Genomic DNA, 16,322 nt, shown 5'->3' with positions numbered 1-16,322 from the left:
AAATCCTGCTGTGGCAGATGGTAGAATTTGAACTCAATAATATCTGGAATTGAGAGACTCATGACTATGAAAACATTGTCAATTGTTAGAAACATCCATCTGGTTCACTAATGGCCTTTAGGGAAGGAAACTGCCTTCTTTTCCTGGTTTGCTATATCTGTCACTGCAGACCTACCACTATGTGGTTTACTCTTAACTGCCCTCTGGGTAATTAGGGATGGGCAATAAATGCTGCCTATCCTGCAATGACCTCGTCCCATGAATGAGTAAAAAAAAATTGCATTAAATGGGTTCCTATACAGTACAGGTTAAAGACATCTGTATTGGTAGAGTCTTGCACATGAAATGCATTCAGTGACCAAATGTGTTGAAGGCAATTCCTGGCCACAAGCAATTTTGACCATTTCATTAGTTGTTACAAATTGATCCCAGTCATCTCTATGAAGCACAGTAATCGCAGGTGTCCTTAAAAGTGCAGGCCACAATTCACAAAGACAGTCCGAGCTCTCAGAAGCTGCAACAAGGGCACGGAGATGATTTCTTCACTCTTTGAACTGTCAGTATTTGCCGTTATGCAATGTTGCCTTTGTGATGCCTCTGCATTTACAATCTCCTACTATATAAGGCACAGCATGGCTTGTGCTGCATACATCAGAATATTGTCCACAATGTCAAAGGTTCCAAATACAGGGATTCCATAGACCTCATGTTGGAGTTCTTCATGGGTCACCATATAGAGGCCTAGGAACTTGCCATTTGTATATGATTGAAATGCTGATGACTCAGATTACTAAGGAACTATTCTGTTTCACTGTGGCCATGATGCAATGAAAGCGCAGAGTAATTGAGGATGAACAATGTGCCGGCAAGCCCAAGGCCAACAGCAACCTGCAGCAGATTTCAAACAGCCTGCACATGAAGAAGTCACAGCTAAAGGTACCCACAGGGTGCAGCAGAGGTACAGAAGGCCCAGAGTCTCTGTGCCATTTTCTCCAGATGAGCAAAGTCCTTTGGCTGCCGTAGGCTGAGGATGTTCCAGACCACTGTCACAAAAACACTGTCATCCGCTGGATGCTCCAGTGTCCTCCCACAGTGCAAGGATGTGCACGTTGGATGAATTGGCCATGCTAAATTGCCCAGTGATGTCTAATGAGGTGCAGGCTAGATGGATTATTCATGTTAAGTGCAAGGTTACAGGGATAGCGTGGGAGGGCTGGGCCTGTGTAGGGTGGTCTTTGGAGGGTTGATGTGACTCTATGGGCCAAATGGCCTTTTTCCACAATGTAGGGATTCTGTGATTTGTGAACTGTAGGGGTGAGTGATGATGCAATGCCAGGGCCTGTCAAGGTGACAGCGGCTCCTAACTTTATGCAACTAGCTGCTTTCACAGATCCACTAGGGATCACTGTGGGATCTCAATCATCATCCACATATGTATCAAGCCTGTCACTGATGTAATTTGTGACAGATGACACCATTTCATCTCACTAATCCATGGTGTAGTCAATGTTGTAGCCCAGGCAGTGAGCTTCACCTATAACAGCGGTCTTCTCTAAGGAGCAGAGTGCAATTGACAGGACACACATTTCTTTCGGAGCACTGTATCAGATTACAGCTGACATCATCGACTGAAAAGGGTTCCATTCTATCAATGTGCAATTGACCTGTGATCACAGGTACCACATTTAAAAATCAGCGCCTGGTACCATGGGAGCTGCCATGATGTCTATGTCCTTGAGAACTAACATGTTCATTTCAAGGGCCTGATATCTTAGAAAGATGCTTGTTAGGAGAGGAGAGGTACCGTCTCCAGCCATAGCTGAAGACTCAATGATATAACCCTTGAGTGAGGCTGTATGTTGGTACAATTCTTCCATCAGGGCCGCCATGGAGCAGGAGGTGGGTCTCCTGAAGATGCAGTTCTATGCTAGGATTGGTCTTAATGAGGAGTTACAGTACATTCATGGCATAGTGTGTCAAATAATCTTAAAGTGCTGTGCTCTGTATAACTGTAGCAGGCAAACAGGGCAAGAGATGGATGCTAGAGATCTGGAAGAGCAGCAGCAGATAAGGATATCGAGCAGAATGAGCCTCTCCTTCAGCATCATAGAGCAGAGCAGCACTGGGCACAACAAGCCATACTAGACACTACTGACACCAGCTCCCAATTGATGTGAGTTGGGTGCAGCGATCATTCATTGATTGCAAATTTGTGTTGCCCCAAAGGCTGAAAGACTTTTAATGGTGGTCTTGCTCCACTTTATTTCTGATGCTGCTGGTGAGCGCGAGCTCAAGGATAGAAATTCTCTAAAATTGATGCTCAGCCATCTTTTTGGTAAAGTACAGCAGTAGACTCCGAAGGATAAAAACAGCCAATGGAACTGTTCCTGGTGGTTCACTGAGCCGTAAAGTGGCAATGATGGTTTTGGGAGGAAAGGGATGCAAGATTGGACCCGTCTTTCTATCTGGGGCCTGTGGGGCACTTCCGATCATCCTGCTTCACAAGAAAAACAATCTAAAATGTTTTAAAATCTTTCTTGCGAGGTCTCTTCTGCCCTACTGTGCACCTACCTTCCCGTGGGTGTTTTTCACACTTGTTGAAGAAACAGGTCAATATTAGGGGGCCAGGCTGTCACATCACAAATGAGATCATTGTACATTCAAGCTCAGGGCAACTGCTGTCAAGACACAGTAGGGAAAGGCCACTGTCTAAGGTCTTTCTGCCAAAGTACAGTGGGGGTCCGTTCAGTTATCAGCCTCTCCCAGTGCCTCAAATCTATGGGTAAAAAGTATCTTGCATAAGTTGGGTTTGTTTGTTGGAACTGTCAGTAAAGTCAAACTCCTATGATTGTTTGTTTCTCCATATGCAAAGACTGTATAGAACTGAACTGCTTTAGTGACTATGTCCATATGTAATTGTGTAAATATGTACATTCTTATGAATCAAATATATTTTTGAAATTAAAAAAAGTCACAAATGAAATATTATAAATATGCCAGAAAACTGGCTTCGTCAAAATTTAACCTTTATTTGGCAGTAAGTCGAGAAAGGGGATTTGGGAGATTGGGAAATTCCTGCTGCTCTCCGACAGCAGATTGAAGGCGCTGCCCTTCACCACGCTGAGAGACTGGCTTTCAGCAGACTCTGTGTGAAGTATTCGGACAGGATTGCAAATTTAATCACCTTTTCATCAATAAACTCCCTGTCGTGAGGCTCTTAATTGTAAAAGGCCTCCACTGGACCATGCCACACAGAGCACTTGTTCTCCACAGACATTTCTTCGACCAGTATTGCTAAGGAATTAATAATCATTAGAGACAATTATATTTTTAACCCATCAAAGGGAAACCCTTCCTTAAGTGGCTCAGAGCACATAGATGATTTACTGTAATTTTTCTTCTATTTCATTTTTCTAATTCTTAGTAAATCAACGTTCTTGGCTTTTTTTTAAATGTACTTTCCTCACTTGTTCCTTAGTTCAAGAATAATATATTGATTTTGTTAGGTTACGTGAGACAATTTCTTTGTGAGTTCCACCAAATCCCAGTAAACCAATGCAGAGAAAAAAGAATTAGAATGATTTAAAGGTAATTGACTTGCAAGCAGGGTCCGAAACAATGGTACTTTTCCAAACAAAATGTGATTGGTTTTAATCTGAAGTATACTGCTTTGCAAGCAGCATCTCCATTACAAAATCTCTGCATGTTATGATATCAGGGATGTGACATCGAAATTGGGCAAATGCTGTAAACCTTTTATCTCGCTTAATAGTCACTATCAAAAGAGGATCAAATTTAGAAGGGATTTAGTGCCATCAGTTCAGATGTTAACTGGAAACAATTTAGTTATTCTGATTATGCAAGGCTTAACTAACCTCTTTATTTTTACTCACAGGATATAAACAGTACTGGCAAGGCCAAACTTGCCACACTGCTTGATGACAGATGAGGAAATCACATGTTATGGAGGTTTTATTGAGGTGGAGCAGGGAGAAGGACAGGCTGGCATACAGGAGGGCCAAATTGAGACCACAACCAAATTAGCTTTGATCTTAATAAATGATGGAGCAGGCTCAAGAGGTCGAATAGCATGCTCCTGTTCCTAAATCCTACATACCTTTCTAACTAATTTTCCTTGGGAAGATAGAAAAAAAGCTAGAACTTCCCTCAAAGCTGCTCATGCTCCACCATTGGAATGGCAGCGACAATTCCAAATATACATAAATGGAAATGGAATGGGAAGGCTATTCAGTCCCTCAAGATTATTCTGCCACTCAACTGGTCATGCTTGGTCTGTACTCGAGCTCCATTTACTCACTGGGGTAATGCTGTACTTCCAATGTGAAAGTACAACATCAGAGGCAGAACAATTCCAAGAAAATTCCCAGTCAAAGACCCAAATCAAACAGAAAATGCTGAAACTAGATGTAAATGTTCAACTTTGTGGGCTGGCCAGCCAAAAAAAAAAGTCAAAGTCAGCACCTAAATGTAGACAATGAAATAGATATCTTAGGAAAGTTATGAATTGATCCAAGTGTGAGGGGCTTGCCATCAACCCACTAAATATACAACAGAACTGGAAAGGAAGAGAAAAGAATCAGCATTCCAAACTGAGTCAGCACCGAATCCATTCTCATCAGGTTAGAAATAGTCACAAATGATGAGGTATATTTTTATTTCCCTAGACTTGTTTGACATAAAAGATAAATACCCTGGTTCTGGAATTCTATTTCTCTGCTGATGTATATGAAGTACTTTTGGGATAATTGGGCACATTTCCAGTTACTTCCCAGTTGTACCAAGTTATTCTTTCCCTTTTTCTGCTAGTCAGCTATTCTAGTCAGAATGGGCACCCTGAGGCAGGATTTACTCCAAGTGATACGGGTTTCACTTGCCCTCGAAAAGGCCAACAAGAGTGTCTCTGCCTTTGGGGAGGACCCGATAAAATATGTGCAACCCAGGCGGTTAAATAGTCAGCAGTGAGCCTTCTTTGGGTCAAAGACCCTAGGGTCAAAGATCCTGCATTGTGAAAGCTACCAGCCAAACAGAGGTAGCAGTGGCAGTGGTCAGCAATGCACCCAGCAGGGCAGAGATCAGGGAAGAACTCCAAGCATGAGATGGGGATGGGGTTGCAGACAGGAGCGGGATTGCAAGAAAGCTTGGGGGTCACTGTCAGCAGTGCCAGAAAGTGGTCCTCAGATTTTAAGGACCCCAATCGCTGTTGGAAAAGGTGGGCCATGCACAAGTCTTCCTGACAGGAGCTGAGTCAGAGCAGAGGTGGGAAATGTTGCAGTGTCAGCATGGCACCCTGTACCCAATATCTATCCTCCATGCCTCCAAATTCTCCTCTACTGAGGGCATCACCCCCAGGATGTTGCTGTTGACTGGAGGAGTTTAACAATTAAAAGGTGATTCAGAAATACCACCAATGGGCACTATTTTGGGCTAAATGTTGTAAGCAATTAACACTGCTAGAGGTTTATTACACTCAGACTTACCACAAACCTTCTGTGATGTTTGGCACTAGAGATTGAAAAGCCTAATAGTGCAACGTCCTCCACAGGGGGCTGGTGCCTGTGTGAATAAGGCAAAAGCAGTTATCTCCTAAACGAGGCAGTTTTGGAGAATCCTTACTGCCTCTCTACTTCTACACTTGACTATTCTACCACACTCGCAACTAGCCTTCCCTATTCTGCTCTCTGTAACTTCCATCATTTCTATGGTCATTGCCCAACATTGGCTCCTTAAACAGTTCCTTCATTTTATATTTCTCGTCTTTGCTTTTAAATCCCACCAGGGTCTCATCCCTCTCTTTCTCTATAATCTCCACCAGACTTACAGGCCATTCCGATATCTATGCTTTTCTAATTCTGGCGTCTTCAGACTCTGACATGCAATCCAGTTTTGATAGTCCTGTTGAAACTGCCTGAAGCATTTGCTCCTTATATGTATTCAGAAGCTCACCTCAGGGTCTCTTTGGATTAAATACTGCTGTTCATCTTTAAAAATCTCAGAAACATATTTAATAAGAACTAATTAGGCATGAACTTTCTACAATTTACCTCAAATTAATCAGATAAAACCTTGGTTTCACATTTAGGATATAGCGGTATAATTTAGTATGAATTCAAGTCTTCCAATTTTTCTAATTGGTGGGAAATTGTACAATGCAATATTAGTAATAAAAGCATTAAAGTGGTGATTTGTTTGAAATTCATTGACCTATTAAATTTAAAGTTTTGTATCATGACATATACTGAACCAACCCTGAATGAATTCTTAGCTTTGCCTTTAAACAAAACTGGAACAAGTTGGGGGAATAGTTTTGACTTCCATGGAAATGAAAACTGGGAAAGGTGGCTACGCTGATGCCACATTTTAATGTGTCATTTGAAGTCAAGATTAGACCATAATATCTCGTCTTTATCTAAAACTAAACCTAAATTCTAGGTATGTTATTAAACAGATATTTGGTTCATCAGTGAATTTCCAGTTCATGAGGCGTCTGTCTCAAGTCCTGTTGGGATGAGTTATTTATATATTCTTGGCCTTTAATCCAAGGAAAGTCCTTGATAGTTTTCAAGCAGTGCGTTATTTGATCTTCTCAATTTGACTGGTGTTCTAGTTTGACTCCTGTACAAAATCAATGCTACCGAATTCAGTATATATAAATTTTATTTACTTAAAGATCATTCAAAGCTTTCAACATCTTTACATGAAAGGTCAGGAATTATTTTAAATCGCGAGAAGTTTTGCAGGAAAGTTATTGTAAAAATCAATGATCTCAACTGTCATTCAATCCATACAAATCCCAAATGTAGTTATTTTTGTAAGTCTAGTGTGATTCAGTTATTTCAGAAAGTCAATTGTGGTGTTTGGAGCTGATTTGATTTGTTACTCTTGTGTTGATGGGATGATAATGACTTTGAAATATGGTTGATAATCTTCCCAGCCCATAACCAGTGACAATGTTGTGAAAAGCATTTGAAAAGGGACTACTGCTATAAGTGCTCAAGGATCCACTCTGGTTCAGATGTTGTCTTGGGAAGATGCAGAAATTTTACGTTTACATGATCTTTTGTCATCCCCTTGCTGGAAAGTGATCAAAGCATATTTATTGGCAACTTTTGCGATGATACAGTAGCTTTAATAGGTGTCTTTTGTCTTTATTTCTAGACAGAGATTGGGACACAGGTGCTCAGCAATCTATGTGAAGATAAACAACTTGCGCAACCTCGGGGGGAGGGGGGGGCGCGGTTTAAAGGTGGGACAATAGAAGCAGCCTTTATCTAAAATAAACTCCATCTGCCACTCCTCAGCCCATTGGCCCATCTGATCAACATTTCATTGTACTCTGAGCTAACCTTCTTCACTGTCCATCTGCAAACTTACTAGTTGTGCCTGCTACGTTCACATCCAAATCATTTACAGAAATGACAAAAAGCAATAGATCCAGCAGCGATCCTTGTGGTATGCCACTGGTCTCAGGCCTCCAGTCCGAAAAGCAACCCTCCACCACCACCCCCTGTCTTCTACCGAATTTTGAATCCAATTGGCTTGCTTACTCGGGTTCCATGTGATCTAACCTTACTAACCAGTCTACCATGTGAAACTTTGTCGAATGCCTTCCTGAGGTCCATATGGACAACATCTATAGCTCTGCCTTCATCAATCTTCTTTGTCACTTCTTCAAAAAACAGATGGTGGTGGGAATCTGGAATGCACTGCCTGGGAGGGTAATTGGGGTGAGAAACCTCACAACCTTTAAAAAATACTTGAATGAACACTTGAAATGTCGTAATGTTCAAGGCTATGGACCGAGTGCTAGAAAGTGGGACTAGTATAGAGTCAATTTTCCATCAATGCACATTCCATGGACCGAAAGGCCTCTTCTGTATATTCTGTGGTGTTTAGAGAGAAAGTATTATTTAGGACAATAACAGCAAACATTGGTTACAATTCTGTAGTCACACCAAATTAAGAAAATACTTCATATTGCTGAAAAATAAAACATTTATTGAAGTTTTTGCACAAGTTCAGGACAATTTGTAGGAAATAACAATGTAAAGTGAAAACAACATTTATATCTTATGAGAGGAGTGCTATTTGCTTGGCAAATGGTCACTGATTGATCAAGATGTTGCTTTGTTTAAATTTTAACCAAATAGGGTGACTCTATTTCATCAAGGCATTGCCCTGAAAAATGATCTCACAGAGAATGGCTGTCACAATTTTTATTACGTTGAACTAGACAAAGTGTATGTACAAATGCTTTTGTCTGCAAAAGAACGGACCCTGTTTATTAGTGAATGTTAATTCCCGCACATGCAACTAACTGCAGCACAGTGTGAGCCTGATCGACAATCCAAAATTTGTCATGAGCATAAGCGATCGCCTACTCAGGGTTATTTAACAGATATTGTCCAATCACAGAATCACATCTAATGTTGGATACTGTCGCGTGGTTGTAAAATTAAATTTTCCTGCCATGAATACAGAGAGTAAATCTTGAACTCAATTCAGAATATGTTGTGTATATTGAGCTATGCATTTGCAATGTGATTCACATCATGATGCAGGCACATAGATGTAGAAAACCACTGATTGTTGACATATTGATTGTCAAGCCCACTGTATTTCCTTTGATGTAATTATTATCAGGCACATTCTGAACCTCTGCAGAACTAACTTCTAATAAGTCTCAGATTGACAGCAGTAGATAATAAAATAAATGGAATTTAATAAATTATAGTTACCCATCTGGGTAACTCGGGATAAGAAAAACGAGGCCATTGTGAGTCTACAGTCAAGTGAAATTGTTTTTGGAAAATATCTTACGTCCAAATCAAAAGGTTGTGCATCACATGTTGATTTGTCGTCCCCTGAACTATGATTTATCAGTAATGATTTATCTTGCCCTTTATTTTTGTTTTCCAGTTGCTCGATTGTTTTGTTATCCCAGTGGTACTGTTGCTGTCCTGGTTCTTCCTGCTGGTGAGATACAAGGCTCTTCACTTCATTGGAGTCGGGGTGTGTCTACTGGGGATGGGATGTATGGTGGGGGCTGATGTTCTTGTTGGGAGACATCAAGGAACTGGTGAGTTACTCAGTACTTCTACCATCAGAAAATCCATGAACCATTTTTGATGTGTTTAAATCAATAGAGAAGTGAAAGTCAGATTGTTAACAGACTTGGCACTTGCATACAGTTTTCAAATTTGGGAGATTAAGATGCGCTAGATAACTATGCATCATGAAAGGTAACATTGTTAAGGTCAGCTTCACATCATTTAGAGGTATTAATGCGATTTCTTGCTTTATTATATTTACATCATGCTAATTATATCTACCACCCAATTGGGTTGTTTAGTCCACCAGTGCTAAACACTAGAAACATGCAGCACAGAGGGAGGCAGTAAAAATAAGTTGTCCTTCTCTGAACTTTCCACATAGCTTGTAAAAGCCTTCCTTATGAATTACATGTTTAAGTATATATGTCCACCCACACATAAAAACATGATGATTATATTAGAACTGTATTGGCACTAAGTCAACATGTTTAGAGAACAGGAGCAGAGACAATGGACTGAATGGCCTCCTCCTGCCCTGTAACAATTTTGTGAATCAGTGATTCTATGTTGCACCTGAACACTCATGGCATTAGATGGTTGTAAGTGGCTGTAACCATTGTCTCAAAACTGATCACCACCACCTTAGACATGGAGAATTAACATGATTTGTGTTAGGTCCTGATCTGAATCTAAATTTAATATTTACTCAAAATTAAAATAGAGTGTAATAAATGGATAAAACATGCCAGTATATTAAAAATGCACTGCGCTTTCATATATCTATACTACCTCATGATGTTAGTATTGTCAAATCAAAACCAACATAGAATTGATACATTGCACTCTATTTGGCTTACTCTTATACTATCCACAAAAAACTCTTTTTCCTCCTCACCATAACAGTTTATTAATTGGTATTCCTGAATATCTGATGCTGCAGAGTATACTCTGAACTGTATAATCAAATAAACAGTGTACACATTGAACCACTTTTGGCGGTAGAGACTCGATGATGCAAAGGGCCTCTTTACTCTATGATTCTATGTCTAATTGCTGGTATACACAACCATTTCATAATTCAAGTCACTATCCAATAATAAAGACTTTAAGGCACTTTGAGTATAATATGTTGATGCAGTTCACAGTGAGCTTAAACACTCTAATGCATTGGTCTCTTATCGAAACTGCTGTGTACTAATTAACATGAGATTGATGCTGTAATAATATCCTTCTTTGGATTGGCAGACATAGCACTGCATAACATGTAGAATTGTACAGAGTCAGAGTCTCAATTTTAGAAGTGTATCTGAAATCTCTGAATAAAGATGGCGCCTGTCACTACCATTGTAATTTCAATTTCTGTTAGATGTTCATTTAACTCAATGTCATTTGTTTTGTTTAATCATGTTTGAAAGCACCCAGTCTTCATTCAGGATGGAACCTCAGGGTGATAATGAATTCAATGAGTGTTCAGTGTAATTAGGTTTTTAACACCCTTTTAGTTCTCAGCTTGCTTTGTGCCAAAACTGCATAGAGTATGGTTAATCGGTGAATACATTAGTGCCTTCTCATAGCTATTGTCTAATACATGTCCCAACTTCTAGAAATTTAATTTTGTCTCCATTATTTTTACTGGAATCAGGTTTGTTAGAATACTTGGGAACTATCACCTCCCCCCAAGTGCACTATGATTTTTTGCCTGTTAATTTTAATGGTTAAGTGTAATGGAGAGGATATATCTTCATTTCCTCTCTACGATCATGGTATCCAAAGTGCCCTCACTAGGCGTACCATGTTATAGCTCACTGCTTAGTGTAAAAAAAATCTCAGTACCAGCATAATGTTAAATAAAGAAAGTGTGTTTTTTCCCTTTGTTCTCCTGAACATTAGGGATGTTAATTTTGCAGAATAGAACACATCCTCACCAATTCTGGCACCCATTTGCTGCTTCCTCAGTGAAGGTGGAACTGAAATAGAATGATGTGAGAGACTGTGGTAACCCTATGTGCAGTCATGTCTAGCTGGCAAAAGCTAATTATCCTTCTTGCTAATAAATTTGAAGAACTTAATCTAATTCAGTGGATATCAGAAGCTTTTCAGACTCTCACGTCCCTCTAAATTCCTTGCTAAATCTCCTGCTTTTCAATTCCTATGCAAAGCACACGGGTCCCATTTGTCTTCAGCTGATTTTCATTCTCTTATGTCCTCTGCTTCTTCACGGGTACAGGTGATGGACTGAATGGTTTCAGCTTATCTAGGCTAAATGGTGATTGGGATGCTGGGCCTATTGTACACAGATGGAGTGTAACATGGCATGCAATCGAGTAAAGTTCTATAAACTTTTGTCAATCTTTTTAGATTTGAGGTAAAACCTTTCTGGCAAATTCCCCAGCTGCTACTTGAATTTACAGGTTAACAGAAAACATTTGGCCTATCTTGTCTTTGAAAGAGCTTTCTATTTAGTACATTGTCAAACTATATGTACACAGATTTGAACAAAATATCTTTTAATGGTTTAATCTGAGTTTTATGTTTAACTGCAATTCTAATAACATACGATTTTCTGTACCTATTATATAGAAGTGTTAGGCCAGTGAATGTGTTAACACTGCTAATCTTCAATCTAACGTTATATTTCTGAAAGCAAAAGAGATTGCAATTTGCATTCAGAGAGGTTTCTAACAAATCACCAAAATTGCTATAATTGATTCTTTTTGTTTACTTTTAACTAGGCGATAATAAACTGCTTGGAGACTTGCTAGTATTGGCAGGAGCTACATTATATGGAATTTCCAATGTCTGTGAGGAATTCATTGTGAAGAACTTGAGTCGGGTGGAATTTCTAGGAATGATTGGACTGTTTGGCTCTTTCTTCAGTGGCATACAGTTGTGAGTTCTTTTCCCAACTTTAATATGTGGTCGCCAAATTAACTAACAGACAGATTTGATTGATTGCTGGAGAAATATTACTGCAATGCGTTTTTTCTACATCACAGCCAATGCATTTCAAAACAATTCACTGTGCACACTGCTGTGTAAAGATGTGATCATGTGTCAGATAAATGCAAGTTATTCTTTGTCTAGAAAACCCTCTAGTTTGTGATAAATACTCCCAGCAGACAACCGCAACTGAGGTAAACCAAAAAGACAGAAAGTTATCACGTTGATTTTTAAGTTTTGATTTTTTTTTTGTCCATCAAGTTGATGGATTTTATGCTGGAATAATTGTTTTTCAATTTTTTCTCATCAAATCCAACACTCGCATGTCTGGTGCCATAATTATTCCCATATTAGGCGCTTAATGTGCAGTTTCATGCACGACACTTTATTCTGCATGATTTTATTTTGCAAACAGTATGCTGTAAGATACTTACGAATCTAAGGTTCCATTGGCAATTTAAAATGGGAGGCATGTAATCGATTAAAGGTCATGAGTTCAAACCATGTGATTTTAGCAACATTGATGGTCCACTGAAATACTGACAAAATGCTTTAGCTGTCAAAGGTGCTTAGAGAGAAATAGTCAGGAGCAGTTGGGAAATATAGCCTTCCCATTTTAACTGGTTGGCCACTCCAATTCTGTAAACAGAATAAAATTCCCAGTCCACCCCAAAAACGATTTGCTTGTTAGAATTGCAAATAGCATTTTTAGGTTTAGATATTACAAGTGAAGTTTAGTATTTAAAGACACACACACACACACATATATAATATATATATATATATATGTTATATATATATCATTCCACAATGCATTGCAATGGATGACCACTTCGAATAATTCCAAACAGGCACAGATGGTTAAATGACTTGTCACATATGGAAGTTTTATTTATTTCCAGTAATTATGCAAGTTATACATGTAAATTTCTAGATCAACTGGATGCATTATTAATTTGGAATGGTTGGTACCAGGTCAAATCTCTGTAGAAGAATAAAATGCTATAAAGGTTATAATGTGCTGAAACAAACTTCATTCCTATGTAAACTTGAATTTAACTTTGTATGTGATTGTTGTAAAGTCTTGAAATTTGAATGGATATTAGTATGCAAACAAGAAGAGATTAAATTTGGAGGCAAGATTAATTTTATTTCCTGCAGTTTTTAAGTTCTACCATAAATCCTGCCTGAAGTAAGCAAATGCAAAATGTGCTGACTTGATTAGAATATCTTTTGATGGTGAGAGAGATGCTGGAAGCTGTCTGAGCAAAGTGGTAAAAATCCTTGGTGAACTTTCTGAATTTGAAAAACAGCTTGCTATTCTGATTGTTTCGTTTTGCTTAATGTACAATGCAGCGTTAAGAGACACAGATGTTAACAAAACTCTGAGCCATGCTAACAATATCATTCTTAAGGATTCATCCAACGTTGCAGACTTTAGATAAGTACAGATTGAAATACACTGAATATTAATTAGACCTCTTTAATTTCCAGTTGAGGTTTATTTGAGTAGAGAGACAATATGTTGACATACCTTTAATTTTAATATTCACGGTGGCTCAGTGGTTAGCACTGCAGCCTCACAGCACCAGGGACCCAGGTTCAATTCCAACCTTGAGTGACTGTCTGTGTGGAGTTTGCACATTCTCCCCGTGCCTGCATGGGTTTCCTCCCACAGTCCAAAGATGTGCAGGTCAGGTGAATTGGCCATTCTAAATTGCCCATAGTGTTAGGTACATTATTTAGAGGGAAATGGGTCAAGGTGGGTTACTCTTCGGAGGGTCGGGTTGGGCTGAAGGGCCTGTTTCCACACTGTAGGTAATCTAATCTAATCATGAAAAACAAAAATTTCCCAACAAGTGAAATGAGCCTAAAATAGTTGTATGTTTCAAAAATGTTGATTTTGAAGAAGGATACTTGAGTGAGTTGCTATCTTGAAATTTGTGGTCAACATCTTGGTGGCTGTCATCTTAAGAACATGATTTCAGATGTTTCATTCTTATGTTTTGCTGTAAAACTATTTTGGAACATGTATAAGCAGTAATTCATGACTTTGGATGTTTGATCTAAGTTATATGGTTCAGGAAGGAAGACATCATGGCTGAGAAACCTGAAAACATATGATTCCTGGAAGTCCTGCAGTTTTCCTTCAGTGACCACTGTCTTTGGTGCTATCGAAGGAGGAATTGAAAAAAAATGGCGTAGGGCCTGCACCAGTCACCATATTGGAAAGGATGTTAGCTCAAACATCCAATGTGTGCATATACCAAAGACATGCGGGGTGGACAGATTGTGTTCTCAGTCTGCATCTATTATTAGTTCGCATCCTACCTGCCATTTTGAATCTTATCTTGAATTCTCAAAGGAGAGACTGCAGTGTAGAAAGAGAACATTTGGCCCCTTGTATCTATGCTAGCACTCTGTGACAGCATCGCAGCTAGTCCTGCTGTCCTGAATTTATCCCATGACTTTGCAAATCTTCCGTCTTCAGTAAGTATCCAGTTCTGTTTTGACAACCATGATTATACGTGCCTCCATCAAACCCTCAAGCCTTCCAATCTAAGCCTTGGCCACATGCTGTTTATCATCATGCCGCTTTGATTCATTTGCCCTTCATTTTACATGATTGCCCTCGACCCTTTCACAAACTTGAACTGTTCCTTCTTATTTAATCCAGGCATATCATGTGTTTGAATACCTCTACCAAGGTTCCACAACCTCTCTGAAGGAGAAAAACCCCAGCTTTTCCAATCTTTCTTTGGAACAGAAATCCCTCATCCCTGGAATCATTCTCATAAATCTTTTTTTACACCCTCTCTAATGCCTCACGTAATAGTTTAATCGAGATTTGCCTGTGTTTTTGTAAAAATTCATCATAACCTCCTTGTCCTGTGTGTATCTATTTACCGAGGATGATGCATGCTTATTATTCACTTTTCCAACCCATCATACAACCTTTAGTGATTTATGTATATATGTTCCAAGGTAGATCCTTCTGAAGAAGTGTCACTGAACCCAAAACATTAACTCTGCTTTCTTTCCACTGATGTTCCCAGATCTGCTGAGTTTGTCCATTAGTTTGTGTTTTCATTTCAGATTTTGGCATCCACAGTTCTTTGTCTTATTTTATTGCTGTATTCCAACATTGCCTTCAGACTGCATCCATTATTCCATATTGCCTTTCCTCTTTGTCATTATCGAAATCTATCACTTCATATTTGTCTCAATGAAGTTCCATCTGCCACAGGCCTGCTCAGCCCACCATCATGAGGTCCATCACTGTACTCCTCGCATTTCATAACATTCACAAGTTTTGTGGTATGCGCAGAGTTTGAAATTGAGCACATCTAAGTGTCATGGACAAAATTTTGTTCCCTTTACTATCTCTTATCAGAAGCTTTATAAGAGGTGAATGTTTTCTTACCCTGACAGTGTGGATTCCAAATTAAATATTTTCTGCAAGAAGCTTTTATGAGTTTAAAAAAAAGGTTATTTATTCACATACCCTAACCCCAAAAATAACATATTTCACACATTCATCTCACTCACACATCTCACTCACATCCAGTGCAGTGTTGGTCTGAGGCAATGGTCGGGCTCGAATGGTACTGGTTTGAGTCGGTGGACTGGTCCATATTCGAGAACTCAGTGGCCAACCCACTCTGCACAATGATCTGTCCATTGCTCTTGATGTGGTCTCCAGTATATTGGGGGAATAGGACGCTGACTTGCAGAGCAATTTAGGGAACATCCCTGGGACACACACACCAAACAACCCCACCACCCTGTGGCCAACCACTTCAACTCCCTCTCCCACTCCCCCAAGGACATGCAAGTCCTGGGCCTCCTCCACCGCCAAATCAAAGCCACCCGAGAACTGGAGGAAGAACGCCTCATCTTCTGCCTTGGGATCCTTTAACCACACAGCATCAACGTCGACTTCACTGGTTTCCAAATCTCTGTTCCTCCCACCTAATCCCAGATCCGAACCTCCCCCTGAGCTGTCTTACCTGTTCATCTTCCTCCTCACCTATCTGCTCCACCCTCTCCACTGACCTATCACAGTTATCCCCCACTGCATCCACCTGTCACCATCCCACCTATCTTCCTCCCAGCCTCACCACCACCCCCACTTATCGCTCAGCCTCCTTCCCCCTCCACATTCCTGATGAAGTGCTGATGCCCAAAACGTTGACTCTCCTGCTCCTCAGTTGCTGCCCACCCTGCTGTGCTTTTCCAGTGCCACACTTTATGACCACTACATGACATAGCAGGCTAAAAAGCAAAATTGAACAGAATTGCAGGCAACAG

The 16,322-nt window shown here is 39.8% G+C and overlaps 1 protein-coding gene across 2 annotated transcripts in view; it reads left to right on the top strand.

Moving 5' to 3' along the window:
* Positions 1-16,322, top strand: part of slc35f1 (solute carrier family 35 member F1) — a 294,891-nt gene that overhangs the window by 220,629 nt on the left and 57,940 nt on the right. For both annotated transcript variants that reach the window (XM_087981104.1, XM_043684483.2), the window contains exons 4-5: positions 8,938-9,097; positions 11,804-11,960. In XM_087981104.1, the coding sequence (XP_087837230.1) occupies positions 8,938-9,097; positions 11,804-11,960 (317 nt within the window). The remainder of the gene's footprint in view (positions 1-8,937; positions 9,098-11,803; positions 11,961-16,322) is intronic.

The sequence above is a fragment of the Chiloscyllium plagiosum genome, unplaced genomic scaffold (assembly GCF_037043375.1).
Source record: "Chiloscyllium plagiosum isolate Xiang-an unplaced genomic scaffold, Cpla_swu_hap1 HiC_scaffold_3, whole genome shotgun sequence".
In the NCBI taxonomy this organism is placed as follows: domain Eukaryota; kingdom Metazoa; phylum Chordata; class Chondrichthyes; order Orectolobiformes; family Hemiscylliidae; genus Chiloscyllium; species Chiloscyllium plagiosum.
Note: the sequence above shows the minus strand (reverse complement) of the source record. Positions and strands in the feature narration are given on the sequence as shown.